Source organism: Hyperolius riggenbachi, chromosome 7, assembly GCF_040937935.1.
Source record: "Hyperolius riggenbachi isolate aHypRig1 chromosome 7, aHypRig1.pri, whole genome shotgun sequence".
Classification (NCBI taxonomy): Eukaryota; Metazoa; Chordata; class Amphibia; order Anura; family Hyperoliidae; genus Hyperolius; species Hyperolius riggenbachi.
In genome coordinates this window covers 168,711,602-168,728,872 of record NC_090652.1, presented here as the reverse complement: position 1 = coordinate 168,728,872, position 17,271 = coordinate 168,711,602, and the positions used below count along the sequence as shown (strand labels likewise).

At 39.7% G+C, this 17,271-nt stretch overlaps 1 protein-coding gene across 4 annotated transcripts in view; it reads left to right on the top strand.

Moving 5' to 3' along the window:
• MYO1B (myosin IB) overlaps positions 1–17,271 on the top strand; it is a 927,952-nt gene that overhangs the window by 818,934 nt on the left and 91,747 nt on the right. For 2 of the 4 annotated variants that reach the window (XM_068244859.1, XM_068244858.1), the window contains exons 21-25: positions 2,592–2,660; positions 7,265–7,351; positions 7,566–7,652; positions 10,836–10,922; positions 13,831–13,905. In XM_068244859.1, the coding sequence (XP_068100960.1) occupies positions 2,592–2,660; positions 7,265–7,351; positions 7,566–7,652; positions 10,836–10,922; positions 13,831–13,905 (405 nt within the window). The remainder of the gene's footprint in view (positions 1–2,591; positions 2,661–7,264; positions 7,352–7,565; positions 7,653–10,835; positions 10,923–13,830; positions 13,906–17,271) is intronic. The other 2 variants (XM_068244860.1, XM_068244861.1) reach the window with 2 other exon arrangements.

The window sequence follows — 17,271 nt, the reverse complement described above, 5'->3', positions numbered from 1 at the left end:
TGTATGGATGATACCAAATAACTCTGTAACATAACATGAAATAACAACTGCTAGACACTAAAAGGCTGCGTGGCAGAACACTTCCCATAAGGTACCTCCTAGAAAACTCTATAAAGGGGGTCCCTATCTATGCTCGACCCTGTTTATTCTTATAATAACAACCTGACATCTTGAAGAATGACACTAAAGGGTCCTTTAAAAGTTCTGCTAACAGCGAGCCTGGAGGAATTGGTTGCAATCCCAGACAAATTATTGAAAATTCTACATGATACTGCTGCTGATGTTTTTGGCAATCTGCCAGCAACTATGGGAAACACAAGAGTTGCTACTGGACAAATCATTATATATTTCAGGTTCAAAAAGGGGTAATATCAAAGAACTATCAACTTAACAATTTCACTTACCTTGCATGCCAGCAACGTAATTCTCAAAATTCTGTAATTAGAGACCCGAGCCATATATGTAGGAAGAACTGGCAGACAGAAGTGTTAGCGGCATCAGATAAAATTACTAATATCTCCTGGACAATGAAGAAAGCAAACGTGTTCTAGAAAAAGCATTTGCTTTAATGACTACACAAATGACTGTAATGGGTGTACCATAACAAGCTGTGGCAAAGAGTAATCGGGTTACCAGGACATCTCGTTTGTCTCTTAAGGAATTTCTGTGAAAAGAAAACCTAAAAGCAACATTTAGAACTGAGTATGGAAGAACTGACTGGTTCAAAGTTAGGAAAGGAGTGAGACCATGCTACATTTTGTCACGTGTGTTATTTAACTTGTAAACTGACAGAATAATGGGGAAAACCTGGTTTAGGTGAGACAAATTCTGGAGGTAAAAATTGTTGGAAGAAATATTAATAACAACAGACATAGAAGGAACAAATCTTATTGCTGAAAGTAAAGAAGAGTATAAGAGCTTGGTAAGTGCAAAATGGCTTGCTGCTAACCATCATAGTGGGTAAAATAATGTGAACTACTCCGATTAATAATTTCCTAATAGATGTGACAGTAGAGAAAGAGTCTGTTTTCCTGGGCTGAATTTCTCCCCAAATGGTAACTACAGCTATAAAATCAAGATGGCTGCTGCTTGGTATTGAACGCTATAACACACCTGGACAGGATACTGTAAATCCTGGTGGCTTATCTTGCTGACATTAGTGTGGAGATGTCTTTGCTGCCTTTTGTGATGGGACTACTTAGGGATCACTCTGATCTTGCTCCGTACCAGTGAAAGTATTGTCAGTCTATGTTATGAGCAGATAAGGAATATGTTAATGCAATGGGTGGCTAGTTAAAATTAACTAATGCCAGTGTGTGAAGTGAGTACATCTCCAAGACTTTTTGTATTGAGCTTTGGTGTGGAGATAGAAGTTGGTAATGCATAAATTGTAGCAAGAGAGGAACTCTTGCTGGCCATTCTCATTCAACTTGCTTACATCAGAGTGTACCCTTGTGTTAGAGCAATGGGCCGTTGTCTGTGCCAACTCTTGCTCTAAAGAGGACAAGAGTAATGACTTGATCTTGGCAAAGGATGCCACTGATAGGTGAAATCTGTCATAGAACTTGTCCTTGGTCTCAAATGCTGATCACAATATGTAGGTATATGCACTAACCAAGGTGACAGGTGTTGTTGCAGTGGAGAATAAGGCACACTGATTAGTTCCATCATTCTCAGCAATGCACTCATCAGGGTCCTACTTCTGCAAGAAAAATGTGTTATCCCTCTCTCTTCTTACACCTGATTCTGGTATTGCCAATTATAGTACACTGATCTCATTGTTTATCATGGCAGTTTTCCTGCTGTCACTAATGCTGGGAATACACCATGAGGTTTTTTTCGGCAAATAGATGGCTCAGTAGATAATTTCTGACAGGTCCAATCTGATTTTGATCTGCCAGTAAATCTGCCAAAAAAACCTCAATGTGTATTCCCAGCATAATACTTTGGAAATTGTCAGATATTCCAGGAAAGAGTGTACACATATTTTAAGTGAACCATAAGTAAAAATAAACTGATGAGATAAACAATTGTATATATCCTACTCATAAAAATAACTTTTATATATCCCGCAGTTTTAAAACTTTGAAAAAAGAAAGTAGATTTATTGTTTTGTCTCAGCTCAATGGCCTTTTTTTATCTATCCTATGCTCTAAGAAGCATTTCTCTGCCAGGAAAGTTTTATGGCTGTAATATTTTATCAGTTCTCAGTTGCATACATGAATGGTGGAATTCTTTAGTTACAATTTACAATACAGGAGAACAGGTACATAGAACTGCATAAACCCAGGCGGCAATGTCAGTGTCTACGTCAAAAGGTCAAGTGTGGATGTGTTGAGCAGCAAAGTTCAGGAGTTCAAGTTGCGCTTACATTTTTTGATTTGCCATAGAGGAGGATATTTACTACAATCTATTTAAAATATATTTATGATATGCAGCATTTCATCTGCTTTGTGTCAGTAAGTAGCAGATGTGTTTGATGTTTTTATAACCATTTTAAAAGAAATTAGCTTCTCTGTAACATGGGATAATGTTTTTGTTATCTGAGTATTTGCTTTCTAATATATCAGTGTTTTTTTTCCATAATATAGCAACAGAACAAATACAAGAGGATTAAAAGCTCTACTATCGTGATGCAATCCTACACCAGGGGATGGAAGGTGAGGGTTTTTGTTTTTTTTACTTAGTACAATAACACTTGTTAATTAGAAGTACCTGAGTTGCAGTTACGACAGAGTTCGGGAGCAGAACTATATGTGAATAGTACCCTGTTTGGTGGCTTTGTATACTAGGTCAGTTATGTGCAGAGAAGTTACTGATTTCTTGCACTTCTGTGCAATTGGTATTAACTGGCCAGATGGGCACTGTGATGCTTACGCGGTCCCCGAGAAAACTGCAAATGCATCATTTGAGTCGCAAGCGCACATTCCATTGCAATACAAAAATGACATTTTAAATCAACTTTGTTTCTACTTCACCAAATGACTGGAGGAAAATTTTCATGCAAAGGTAATTAGAAATCCATTAGCAGAAGTTCCTCCAAGCACCCAGGAGTGAAAAACTTTCTCCTAGCCCCACAACACCCCCTAGAAGGTTTATAGCCCCATCCATTAGAGATGAGTTTGACTAAATCTCATAAACTGAGTCTAAAAGAGAGCAGAGCGGTCTCCAGCTTTGTCACCTCCAAAGACCTTCAAAAGAAAGCTGAGTGACCTCACTGTAACCTCCAAATTCATATCTCTTCATTATTTAGGTTCAGTCTAACTCACATTTCTTTGAAATTACCAGAATTTTGCAACCTAAAATAACGGAGCAATACAGGTTTGAAGTGCCACTGTGTGACTACTCCTGACACACCCCTCATATTTGATATTTGGGGATTTGTAACGTTGCACTGAATGTGGATATGCATTCTTTTTCTTGATGTGACCTATGGGCACAGAGAGACTGGGCAAAACAGGAATTGTGCCAAAATTTCTCTCTGTGCAAGGGAAACTGCCCCTATTCAAATTACACTGGGCTGGACGTGTCATAACCCCTCCCAACTACAGTGAGGGTTAAAACACAATGGCACACTGAGCTCAGGGTCCTATACCTTTCATCTGACGTCAAAATACCATAAATTGACGGCCAGATGGACACTGTCGCTTTGGATTACTTCTCACAAAGGCCTCTGGCCGATTGGCAATTGGTCATCTTGGACTTTTCTCCAAAGACTTATAAGACATTCTGTTTCCTTTTCATCTCTACCCTTTTTCTATCAACCCTTTCTGTTCTGACTGACAGGTATATTTACCTGTTGGTTGTAAAGTATATTTGTGTGAATAGTTTTAGAATAAAACTAATGATTCAATCATTCAGTCTTGTGCCTGTTCTGGTAATCTGATTGTTGCTACAAATAATCTGCCCTCCAGAGAGTCAGCCTACCACATTGTTTTCTTATATTTGGTTGATTGGCTAGTTAGATTGCAAATAACTGTTTCTTCTTCCTAGGAATAGCTACAGGGGTCTCTTCACCCCTTCAAATTTGGTGGTGGTGGCAGTGAAAATACCCGATTTACAGTCTGAAATCAATTATTTTATTTTACCAATTGTACATATAATTGAGATTGTACATGTATGAGCACCATCAATCAATCTTAACCATTTACTGAGCACACAGTGCATTCACCCCCAGAAGTCTCTAGTGCATGAGACCTGCATGGCAACTGTTGTCTAGTAATACGGGATTGGTGGGTGGTTGTCACATTGTCGGCAGGGGTGCGACCAATCTTTAACATCAGTCTGCTCACCTTATTTAAAGCCACCTGATGTGACTATTTCCCGAATGGTAATGGTAGCAGATAAGACAAAATTGGCGTGTTTTGTCAAGTTATAATCTGCAATTCAGCAACCGGTCTTTTTAACGTCATTTAGACGGGACTGCGGTGCTGAATTGTCACAGCACAGTGCATGAAATGTTAGCAGCCGTGTTCAGACTGTAATGTTGGCAGACTTGCTTTTCTGACCATCCACCTCAAAACATGTTGACAAGGCAACAGCTTTGGTATTCTTTGGCACATGAATGGTAGGACAAGGTAAAGTAGTATCTGGAGAATGGTAAAGCTGCATCCAATGCACAACTGGTATGCAATTTCATGCAAATTTTAATTTAAAGTGCCCAATAAAAGCTTTCTGTTATTGTAATCGAAGGACTACTTATTCAAGGAAGGGCTGATCTATTACTAACCATAGAGTTACTACTATTATATATCTATATTGGCACACACCTCATTGTTTGGAATATTTCAGGTACCTCCTACCCTACTTTGTCTGGTATGCAATTTGCTTTGCCCACCAGGATCAAACCCCTGTCAGCGACTCTGCAAGGCTCCAATGCTGTACAGTCCTGCTAGATTCTCAGCAGAGGCACTTTTGAGAGACATCTAGCATGTGTAGAATGCTTATCAAGGGCCTATTAGGCATGTTAAGTTGTTTACAGACACAAAAGTTACTAGCAATTGTATAAATAAAGGAAGGAACACTGCTCACCGCACTACCACGCCAGCCAGAAGCAGGACCAAGCACAGCCAGGCCAAACAGATGTAGAAAGTCACAGCTTAGTCACAGCTATGACTAAGGAGTGACCACAAGCTCCGATACGTATGAGCAGATATGCCTTTTGTCCAGTATTGAGGATTTCTAAATAAAAGTCAAACTTATAATCATCCAGTTGAGCGGACCTTCCATCTTTATACATTTGTATAAATAGACTGAACTACTGGTTCCTTGAAGAACAAACGTTCTCTTTTGGATTTTGGACCTAACCCATTGCTTGTACAACTATATGCCCGGCTCTTGCTGGTGGTCAGGATCTTACTTTGAGTGCCAAATCTAGGGGTTTATTCATTACAGTTCACCATGATAAACGTGTTAAAACAGCGAGTGCATGCCACTGTTAGCTTAGCATGCACTCCTTGAAACTACGAGTGCTCCTTTGAAGTACTGCACGAAGGTATGTAGTAGACCGTGGTACTGTACTAGTGTGGCCACATTAATTAATGTGGAAGCAGCCATGCTAGTGAAGTATCGCAGTCGCGCTACATACCATCGCACAACACTTCAAAGGAGCGTGCATAGCTTCAAGCGCACTTAGTTTAAAAGAGCACGCTACACTGACAGAAGCATGCGCTCACTGATTTACCCATGCTGCTTAGTGCGGTAAACTAATGAATCAACCCCATAAAGAGAAGGATGCTGGACAAAGCCTCTTTGAGTAAATTGGTGGAAGATTGCACACAAGAAGATATGGTCATGAGATGTAAACAATTCCAAGTTGATGCAGAATTATGCACATTTTTTATGCATTTTTTTATGCAAACATATACAGTTTTAAAATGGGCCAATCAAATGAAGCTCTTTAACTACTACTCTTTCCCTTCTGTCATTAAAGGGAACCGAGCATCATTTTTAACTCCCAGGGCAGCTCTATAACAAATTAAAAATACAGGCTAAAAATATGATTCATTATTAAAAAAAACAACTTTCATTTGACCTCATCTTTTTAAATTTAAGGGTTAATTCTACTTCTTCTGCAACAGAAGAAGGGAGGCAGATAAGAAGTCACCTAATTAGACTTAATTATCCACAAACAAACCCATTAAGCAATAGGGAGGGAGATGACTCTTCCCCACTGTACTTCAAACAGAAAACATTAGCCACACTTGAAGAATTTTACACCAAACCCTGGATAATGGCAGTGAAAAGGTAGCAGGGGGGTTAACTTCTCAAACATGGCAGCCTTTTCAGCTATTTGAAGCCCAGATCCTGCGCCCATTAATGGAATGGGGAAGATGACTTGTTTTATATATTTCATTAAAGTAATGCTGGGTTGCCTTTAAAGGGAACCTAAACTGAGAAGGATATGGATTTTTCCTTTTTAAATAATACCAGTTGCCTGACTCTCCAGCTGATCCTGTGTCTCTAATACTTTTAGCCATAGCCCTGAACAAGCATGCAGACCAGGTGCTCTGACTGAAGTCAGACTGGATTAGCTGCATGCTTGTTTCAGGTGTTTGATTCAGCCACTGCTACAGCCAAAGAGCTCAGCAGGACTGCCAGGCAACTGGTATTGTTTAAAAGGAAACCTCAATATCCCTCTCAGTTTAGGTTCCCTTTAAAGTACATAGATTTGGCACAGTTGGACAAGATTATAAATCAGGCGCCCGAGACAGGACAAATTTTCTATTAGGCACAGTACTTGACCTGATGAAGTGGTTCACATCGCAAAACATGTTGTCATTTTAAAGTGCCCAATACATGCCTTTTTTATGCAAAATTGAGTGACTACTGCATAAGGTAGGCTATCATCCTATATTTTATTATATATATATGCTATTAATAAGGTCAAAAAGAGCCTATGTGTATTTTACATTTTTGGCACACAATTTACTGCCTGAATACTCCAAGGGTGCCTCCTACCTTCCTTCTTTAAGATTATAAATCAAGATAGTATTATGTTTGGTCAGCTTTAGATATGAAAGTTTTTACCCACAATGATTACATTGATTGACTATGTAAGTTTAATATAATTAAATGGAGGATCTGATTGGTTTGAATGTTGCAACAAGAACAAAAATGTTCTTTCTTTTGGACAGCTTGATAGAGCAGCCCAATGGGAATAGGTTAACCAAATATAACACTCTTTTTATCATTGCATTTATTTTGATGCACAACTAATGACTTTGTGTTGTAGCACTATTATCTTATTTCTTATTGTTTGCAGGCAAGAAAGATCCTTAGGGAGCTTAAGTACCAGAAACTCTGCAATGAAGCAGCAACAACAATTGCAGCATATTGGCATGGAACACAGGTAAAACTCACTTTGCTGTGTTTAATGGCACATATTGTCCTATGGAAGATGTTACATGCTTATTAAATAAAAAAGCACCAACTGTAACAGGTGTTTCTCTCCTACCAGTCACCTCACTGCTTGTGTTCCTTTGTACACATTAATCTGGATCCCTTCCGCTAACAGTTTATGCTTTTTAGGCTTTTCTTTGACTTCATTTTCAAATGCACTACAGGCACGAAGGGAGCTGAGACGACTGAAAGAAGAAGCTAGGAATAAACTTGCTATTGCTCTAATATGGGCTTACTGGCTTGGATTTAAGGTACTCCATGCTCACATCCAACCCTTCTTCATCATTTTCATTTAGTGCTTGTAATCACTAACACTGCTATTTATTTGAGGTAGTGCATGTTAGCTTGCTTAACTGTTTCACCGGAAATATCAGGTTTGTAAAATGACAGCATCGCATGCTTTCCTAATCTTGAAAACATAAACAACAAACTTAATTTAAACTTGACAGTAAATTAGATATAATTAATAATGGTATGTTTCATACGTGTAAAGTCATAATGCATGTGTAAAAAAGACCTTGAAATTTGCATAAATTGTGCATTTCATGGTAAACCGGTTTGAAGTGGATTACTGAGACCTAACTGTTTTTGGTAGTAATTTTTATTTTCAGATGAATCGAGCCAATGTGGGAAATTAAGGAAATCATTGATTAAAAATGTCTCAAACTTGTATGCATTTCATTTAGTGGCAAGAAGTTATTAATGGTCCTGGATAAGACTTGTCTTGCACCCTTGCTGAATTAAAGTGGAACCGCAGGCAGCTAAATAAATTGTTAAAATACATAAGAGAATTTGTATTTTTCTTTAGGTGGGAAGTTTACAATCAGGAATGTACCATTTATTGGCTAACTTTAAACATTTTAAACAAAATGCTATTTTGTTTAGTAAGACTTTGTGACTTACACTCCTCTGCTAGACTGCATTGCCAAGAAGACAAATACATAATTTCCTGTTTTGCCGCTATCTACAGATTATGTTGATCTGTTGTGTAATGAGCAGCCAGGTTTATACAGAGAGCTGCTTAAAAAGAACCAGGAAATACTGATGTCTTTGGTCTTTCAATCCCAAGACTGGCTGGATTAATGACACCTTTAGCAGATACAAGAATTCAGAGACAGGACATGTATTTAAACTGTAATCTGTCTTTTTAGTTCCTCTTTCAAAAGCACTGAGTACAAAGCACATCATTAGTAAATTGACAGAAATCAGAGAGATATTTGGTAACTGCAAAACCAAATAACCATGCAGGACCATAAAAGCAGCCAATTACACATCCTATTTTAACTTTGTCCAGACAAAATACAATGATAATAATACAAAATGTATTAATGCATTGTAACATGTATCAATAAATACATTTTATTGAATAAGGCATTTATGTGCCTGTTTATTAAAGCATAGTGAATGTTGTTTATGATGTTCAGTGTGATGGAACTTATAATACCTAGTCAAAATGAACAGTTCTTGTACTATAGCACACCAAAATTACAAAACGTTCTGCACTTTGTGCATTGTTTACCGCTTTGCTGTAACACTGGATACACATGTAGGCGTGCAGATTTTGCCAGCCAAAATTATTGTTCATGTCTGGTTCTGTCAACCGCTTCCAGAATTTTACAGTTCATGAATGTTTGAACTGTCTAAATGGCCTGTGGTGTCAAAGCGAGTGGAGGAGATGAAAGAAACATCCAAGGACAAAGCGATTGGCTTAATATATGTAGCTTAAAGTGGTCCTGAACTCTTGCACAGAAGGAAAACATAGAAAAATGCACCCTGTATGTATTTAGTGAGTTAAGCCTGTTTAATTTCCCCTCATTTGTGTCTAATCACAAATTGTAATCTGATCTCTCCCTTGTGTCACATGACTGCCATGACAGATAAGGCAGATAAGCTCATTTGAAAGCACAGGATGTTAACAATATGTCTGCTTCCATGGATCAGGATGTATAAACAGTTTAGATTTATTTTAGGATTTGTATCAGCTTTAACAAAGAAATGTTTCTTGTTTAAAGGTTATTGTGCTGTTACATATCTTTTAGAGCAGAGAGGGCGTTCAGAGTTCAGGTATGATTTAACCAATTGGTTGCTGGGTGTAGAAGATGAGATGCCTGTGCAGACATCGCACTGATGGCTGAAACCTTTACAATCATTTTGACCATCAAAAGATGGATTTTGGTACGTCTTAAGGGCTTGTTCACACTATGAGCTTTTTCTATTGTTTTTATAAGCACTGGCGATTTTTAAAATCGCTTTAAAAGCTCTTGTGCAATGTTGCTCTGTGTGAGTGTTCTCACATGAGTGATGAGCTTTCTTTCCAAGCACAAACGCGGGTCCTGCACCCTTTTCTGAGCATTTGCGCTTCAATGCAAAGTATAGGGAAATGCTTGAAAAGCACTTTGAAAAGTGATTTGGTGAGTGCTTTAAAAAAAAAAAAAAATACATTGTAATTATTCAGTTCCAGGTCAAAGAGTTCACTTATTGATTATAGTCAGGAAGTAAAGAAAAAAAATCACCAAACAAAAGTGCATAGAGAAGCACTTAACAAAGCACAAATTGCTCGAAAAGCGCAGGGAAAAGCGCTCAGCGCTTGCGATTTTTAATGGGAACTAGGCCTTAGGCAGGATTTATGGTTTCTGCATTTTGCACAAAACGCAAATATTACAAAGGCTTATAAAAACCACACAGCTAAAAACGAATACAAAAATAACGTAGAGATGGGTCAGCACCACTCTGCTAAAGTATCAAGCTCTTTTATTGCTTTATTAGAGTGGTGCCAACCCTACTCCACATTTGTATTTGGCATGCCTCTCGAGACAAAGGGATAGGAGTTGTGGCACACTGACTGTTCCTTTTTATGGTGCTCCTCCACACTGCCTTGTGACTGAGAAAAAAATGATTGGCAAATTTGGCTACTGTTGTGAAATTAAACGGATTGTACAAGATGGCAGCATTTGACCATAGCTTTCTTTTGTTTCTGTCTGCTTATAGTAACTAGTGCTCTGACTTCCCTAATGGCATCCTCTTAGTAATAGATGTCAATGGTGGTATATGAGCAATTGACTAATAGTCACCAGGCATACTGTATAAAATAGTTTATTTATTTATTTATAAATAGTAAATAAATAGTTTATTTATTTAATCACAAGTTTAGTGATTTTGTGGAATTGTGATTCTTGATTCCTATGAAAAAGGGAAGATGGGAACATTACTCATTTTAAATGTTGATCTTATATTACATCTAGTTAGTAAAATATTACATTTTTGCATCATTTTTGCATCGTTGCATGGTGCTTTTCAATTCATCATCCAGGGCCTTTAATTTTATTGTCTTCTTCAGGATCTCAAATTAAGCTTTCCCTTATTTTGGAGAAGATCTTTTCTAGTGTTTTTATGTTTTGCCTATGGCTTTATATCCAATCATGTAAACATTTTAGGCCCGAAGGGAGCTGAAACGCTTGAAGGAGGAGGCTAGGCGTAAACATGCGGTTGCAGTCATTTGGGCTTTCTGGCTTGGACTAAAGGTACTTTCTCTTGCACTTTTCTATTGTAAATCAATTTACAACTAACCATGATTTTGTTGATTATTGGTTTCTGTCTCTATTTACGTTGGTTGCTATTTAGTCCTTAGCTAGCTCAGTCCACAAATGTATTATTGGATATTTCTCAGTCATAAATATGAACAATTCTTATTGCCTTTCATCATTTGCTTAACTTTATAATACTTTATGGAAAGAGTACTATATTTTGGTTTTCCAATATTCTAGGTTTAAGTGTAGTGGAGGTTAATTGAAATACAAAAGGACACATTTTCCAGGACATTGTAGGCCATTGCGCTCCAGAGTTGGTGACCCACCTGCACAGTTATAGCCTTGTACACACGTATGAGGCATGTCAGCCAGCAGGGATACCTGGCTAAGTGGCTGAGGCAGGGTCAGGGGCTGCTGTACACATGCTGGATTCTCAACAGAGGCGGTTATCGGTAGCCTTGGCCAGGTTTCATCTAGTGTATGTACACAGCGTATTTAATAAATGTGCAATGGTCATGCAAGTGAGATGGCTATGACTACACTTTTTCATGGTCGATTTCTGTACAGACGCATCTGTAGCCTAGCCTACAGGTTAGTGATGTGTTCTGTTGCTGTGGAGGTGTAGGATCATGTCATATAATGGAGCAGCACACTGCAGGCAGGGTGAATGGGAAAATAATAAGCTTGGCCTGTACTTAGCCAATATGATCTGACAATCTGGATCTCTTACAGATGCATTGGGGGGATACGGGTCTGTGATACATATGCTAGATTTCTAGCAGAGGTGGCCCTGATTGTTCGCCCCTGGCCAAGAACCATCTAGTGTGTGTACAAAGCTTTAGATTTAATGGTTATTTTCCCACAGAATGTAGACCTATTTGAAAAGGCATAGCCTGAAACAATCATTGCATTTTTAAAATTACCTAGCTTCAGTAAAATGAAAGGTGGAGGGTTGCTTTACACACAACCATTCTTGCAGATTTTAACTTAGCTGCTCTAGCTAGTCATAGATTAAAAATCCAAACAATATCAGCACACCAATTATGCAAATCAAACAGCACGCTTTATTGTGCTTCCACTGTACAAATCTTACAAACCGACAATTGTTTCGGGGGCCAAGCAGGGTCCCCCTTTATCAAGGCGTGTGGATGAAGGGGGACCCTGCTTGGCCCCTGAAACAGTTGTCCGTTTGTACGATTTATACAGTGGAAGCACAATTAAGCATGCTGTTTGATTTGCAAAATTGGTGTGCCGATATCGTTTGTATTTTTAATCTATGACTAGTTAGAACAGCTCCGTAAAAAACTGCAAGAATGGTTGTGTGTAAAGAAACCCTCCCCCTTTCACTTTACTGAAGCTAGGTAATTAAAAAAAATGCAATGATTGTTGCAGACTATGCCTTGTTGGTTTGTACAATTTGTACAGTGGAAGCACAATTAAGTGTGCCGTTTGATTTGCAAAATTGGTGTGCTGATATCGTTTGGATTTTGAATACTTGGTGACATTACCTATGCCACCGTATCAAGCACCCAGCTGATTGTAGGAGTGCCCACTCAAAATACTTTTCATGCTAGTCATAGATTAAGCAACTTATTCAGTATAGAAGTGATTGTATATGGGCTGTAAAATGATCAATCAGACGATTTTTTAAACAGACCTATTATCTCTCAGTTAGAATTATTCTGCTTTGCTAAAAATTATTTGTACTAATTTTACTAATATGCAGTACATCAACTGATGTCTTTTACTGTTCAAATTGCCTGTGTATCTAATTGTTTTATGTAGCCAATCATTTTAAATTGATTGTATGTAGTGAGCTAAGTCTGCATGTGAACAGAATGGATTTGTGTCCTCAAAGCAGAACTACATTCACTGAAATGGTTCAGAATAGGTTTAAAGGTTGCATGAAGGAAACCTAAAACAAAAAAGTTTTACCCACCTAGTGCTTCCCCTAAAAGTGTATTAGGTCCCATGCCAAAGTTACGCTATTCCCCAGGCTGCCGCCGTCTCCTCCGTAAGCTCACAACCCACTGCTGTGTGTGGCCTCTGTGCATCTCTGGTGATTGCACTCCTATTGTTGGGAGCACTCTGCGCTTGCGCAATTCACCAAGACTTGAACTGCCCAAGTGCAGAGCACTCCCAGCCACGGGGTGCAGGGGTTCAATGATAGGAGGTGTGTAGTGCGTATGCGCAAAGACCAGGACCAAGCCACGGGTCACGATTTTACAGAGTGGACTCTTCACAGAGCTTCGGTGTGGGACCTGATAGACTTCTAGTGGCTGAAACAGTAGCCCCAGGTGAGTAAAACTTTTCTGTTTTAGGTTTGCCTCATGTAAACTTTTAAAATGTTTGTGTACCTATACTTAGACACTGTATAACTTAAAATAAAAATATGAGACTTTTCTTTGCTACTAATGTTCTATGAATTATCCCTACTACACATACAATTCATTATATCACATTTTTTTTCCACTTCCGGTTTGCTTTAAGTACACTAACTCTTATGGTGGCAGGTGAAAATCCAAAAGCGTAATAATTTGTTATTTTATCTTGAGATTTTGGTATTTTCTTCCCTTGTGTGATCTTGGTTCCTGTTTGTGTAGCTTCTAAATGAAGCAAAAAATAAGTCTTAATTAATCCATCAGTGAAATAACTCTTGAATGCAATTGTTATGCTGCCAGGAATTTCTTTCAATTTGTATTTTGCACTTTGCAATGCACTGTCATCATTATGTTATGTGTGTCAAATGTTTTGTTTCTTATTTGTATTATGTTGTGTATAGTAGCTAACCTAATTGATTTTTTTTAATCCATTCTAAAACGTTTTAGGTTGCCAATGTCAGACTGCTGTTAAGATTGTTTATGACATAGTCATTAATATAAATGTTGTCCTTGTGGCCTAGGTCCGTAGAGAGTACAGGAAGTTTTTCCGTGCAAATGCTGGAAAGAAGATTTATGAATTCACAATGCAGAGAATTGTAAGTACAGGTGCATGTGATCTCCTTCGAGTCCTTGTCTAATGTTATAAACTGTTCTTATATCACCTTGCTTCGACACCAGTAACTTCTTACAGTTACGTCTCACAGACTGTGAGATCACTTGACTCTCCACACCGCAAACAGGATATAGACTTTCTCAGGCTTCTCCAATGTTTCCGTTATTTATTCAAGTCACAGAAAGACAGATAGATACAGTCATCATATCCTAGCTATGCAAATCTTCATGTTGCATTACAAGCTCTTGATTAGACTCCCTACCGAAGTCTATCAGGTACCTTCTTCCTACCTACGTTACACTAAACTACCTATGTACATAGCATACATTATATCAGCTTACATAAAGGAATAACATGCTTAGAGGTCCAAGTCGGCCTTGCGAGCTAGTGCAGAAGGAAGAAGCAGAAGTGAGTTCCCCATCGCTCGCTCCAGATTTAATACCGACTAGGAAAGAGTTAAATCTGACATCATCTTCGCCACCCCCTATATCAGTCTATTGGTGGACCCACTCGTGGCGTCATCATACCCGCCTACTCGATTAATAATCAATGAGACACTTGACCCAGATGCAGGACCGTGGATGTTTAATAAACATGGCCAATGTTTTCTGTTCCTGTTGAGGTCAGAGTGGCCGATGGCCTTCTGTTAGGAACATGTTCTCAGTATCTGCGTGTATCTTCTGCTACACGCAGACCCTGAGATGCCTCTGCCTGCATCACCAACCCTCTATCTATTTTAAAGGCATACACTGCGGACAAGCCTTTTACATAAAACTCAGGCCAAGTAACTGAGGCCTACTTAAATTATAACAATCCCCCCTAAAACGGCTTGACCCGCAGATCCCAGCGTCTGAACCTCCCAGTACCTGGTTTCTTTCTTGTATGTTTCACTTTTCGATGTTCGTGCTCACACAACTTCTCTGCTCTAGGCGATTACCCCTGGAAGAGAGAGAGCAAGACCTCTTGGTCTTCCTGTAACCAGGCTCTCTGGGGAGGCCCTACTTCTAAGTCCCTCAATACCACATGCTCAGCATTTGCGTCACTTGCGTATCACTCACAAACTTGCATGACCACAGAAAAGTGAAACTCGTTTGGTTGTTACAAAATGGAGCAGTGCCAGGTGCCTTCTAAAAGAGCGCCTTTATACAATCAGCTCCTAGGTACTACTAAACCTATACCCGTAACCCTGTATATCCCTTAATTTAAACTATTGGTTCCGGAGATTGTTTATGAGGCACCAATCTCTGGACCAGGTTAATTTATTTTACGTAATTTTAACCCGCAACCTCACCTGGATAATGATGCCTAAAGTTGTCATCCCCATCCAGACGACCAGTGGGTGTAGAAAGAACTTTGGAACTGCAGATGCCCCGTCCGAGTGTCCCTGGAACATCACCGGAACCTTTGTCCACCAGGGCAGACTGGAACTCACCTGCTCATTTTTGTGTTCTACCTCGTTAAGATCACCTGTATCATGGTGAAATCTTACCTCTAACTTAGTGTACTGTTTGTTTAACCTTTGTAACAAAATGTGGTCGTCTTGGATCAAACCCTGTTCCCCTTTGTCCCATGTCGTGTTCTCTTTCAGGATGGGAACTACCCGTGAAACTTTGACCTTTAGAGTTCTCTTAACAATTTGAGAAACAACGTCATCAAACCTGGATGACAGGATCCATATGGGATCTCCACTCACACAATATGTTCCCCTTGGAAACTCCCCCTTATCAGAACAATTATGAGAATATACCTTGAATGTATCATTAGACCTTATGTTAAAAAACCAAACCTTTCCTTCTGCCACCGGAACTATCGGTTGGGCTTCAGGGTGGATCTTTTGAATGGTAGCCTCGCCTTCTGCGTTATTGAGCCTGCAGGCTTCTTCACTAAATTTGACTTGCCCCGGCCAACGCAGGAACTTCTGCAAGAATTGCCCACCTGAGGACAACTCTACTTGCTTCACCTCCCCGTCTAGCACCAAAAAAGGTTGACCTCTCAGGTCCTGGTGTAAGACACGGGTTGAGGTGGGAACTAAGGAAGTAGCGGTGCCTAAAGGAATGTTGCACCGTTTCCATTTGTTCACCCAAACATCTCGAAGCTGCCATGCAAAAGATCCTTCTCCAGAAAAATTAATATACCTCCCCTTGTCCAATCTCTCGCTGACAAAATATGTCCCCAGCTGTCCTGATTGGACCTCTTCCCCCCTTACGTCCTGAGGCACAATATGTACCTGAGGTCGGGAAGACTGTACTCTCTGCAATCTTTCGATTAAGAGTACCTCTTCACTTACCCAACTATCATGAGGATAAGCTGCTGCATATGGACTGTGTAATATCGTCCCCTGTTGTGACCCGTGTGGTGTGAATGGGGTTCCCTGTGTGGGCTTTCCCTCCCCCGGGACCGCTCTCCCCACCCTCTTTGTCACCTGGAAATGTGGCTTGATCTCGATTGTTACTTCTTGTTTCGAGAACCACACACCCTCGGCTTTCCAGCCTTTACGTGTGTATAGTTGTTTCAGAGGCACTCTCTGTTGGTAGCTCCAGAGTGTGATGTTGTCCCCTGCGTCTCTCTGGTAAGAGAATTGACACCTCCTGCTCGTTCCTCTCCAATCTGGACCCATCTCACTCTGCATAACCAAGACAAGGTACCCCTGAATCACACACTCCACCTTTTGCATGTACCCATTGTACTGCAATGTACCTTTTAACAAACCTTTGGATCGGTGCATCGATTCTGGGAGTGTGGCATTCAATAGCAGATTTACACTGCCGTTAAATTCCCACTGCCCGCACACTTGACCCTTCAGACCTTTCACCCACATTGTGCCATGAAATTTGTTTTCTCCTGGCACAAGTGCTCTTTCCCTCCATCCCTGCTTGGTCCATCTGTGCCAATCAGAGGGAGGTGTGAAAGGATCAGTACCTTTGTCACCCAACATTAACATGCTTGGGCCTTGCATTCTCATTAACCCCTTATTATACATGAGAATGTCCTCTCTTCGTTCTCCTAGGACGAAATGGCAACCTAGGATCACCATCAGCACAGTACTCCTCATTATAAAAGCACCACCTTGGGAAAGAAAAACATTAGCAATTTGCACTATGCTTTGCTCAGACAGTTTTTTTAGACGTTTTCCGATCTCAGGAATCTCGTGTTTTAGTCTCTTTCCCATTTCAGGAATCTCGTGTTTTAGTCTCTTTCCAATCTCAGGAATCTCGTGTTTTAGTCTCTTTCCAATCTCAGGAATCTCGCTGTTCTCCAAGCTTAGATTGGCATCTGGAACCTTTCGCGTATCCGACTGACATCTCCAGCTTTGCTGCCAGCACGGCATCTGTCTCAAATCCATATTGCC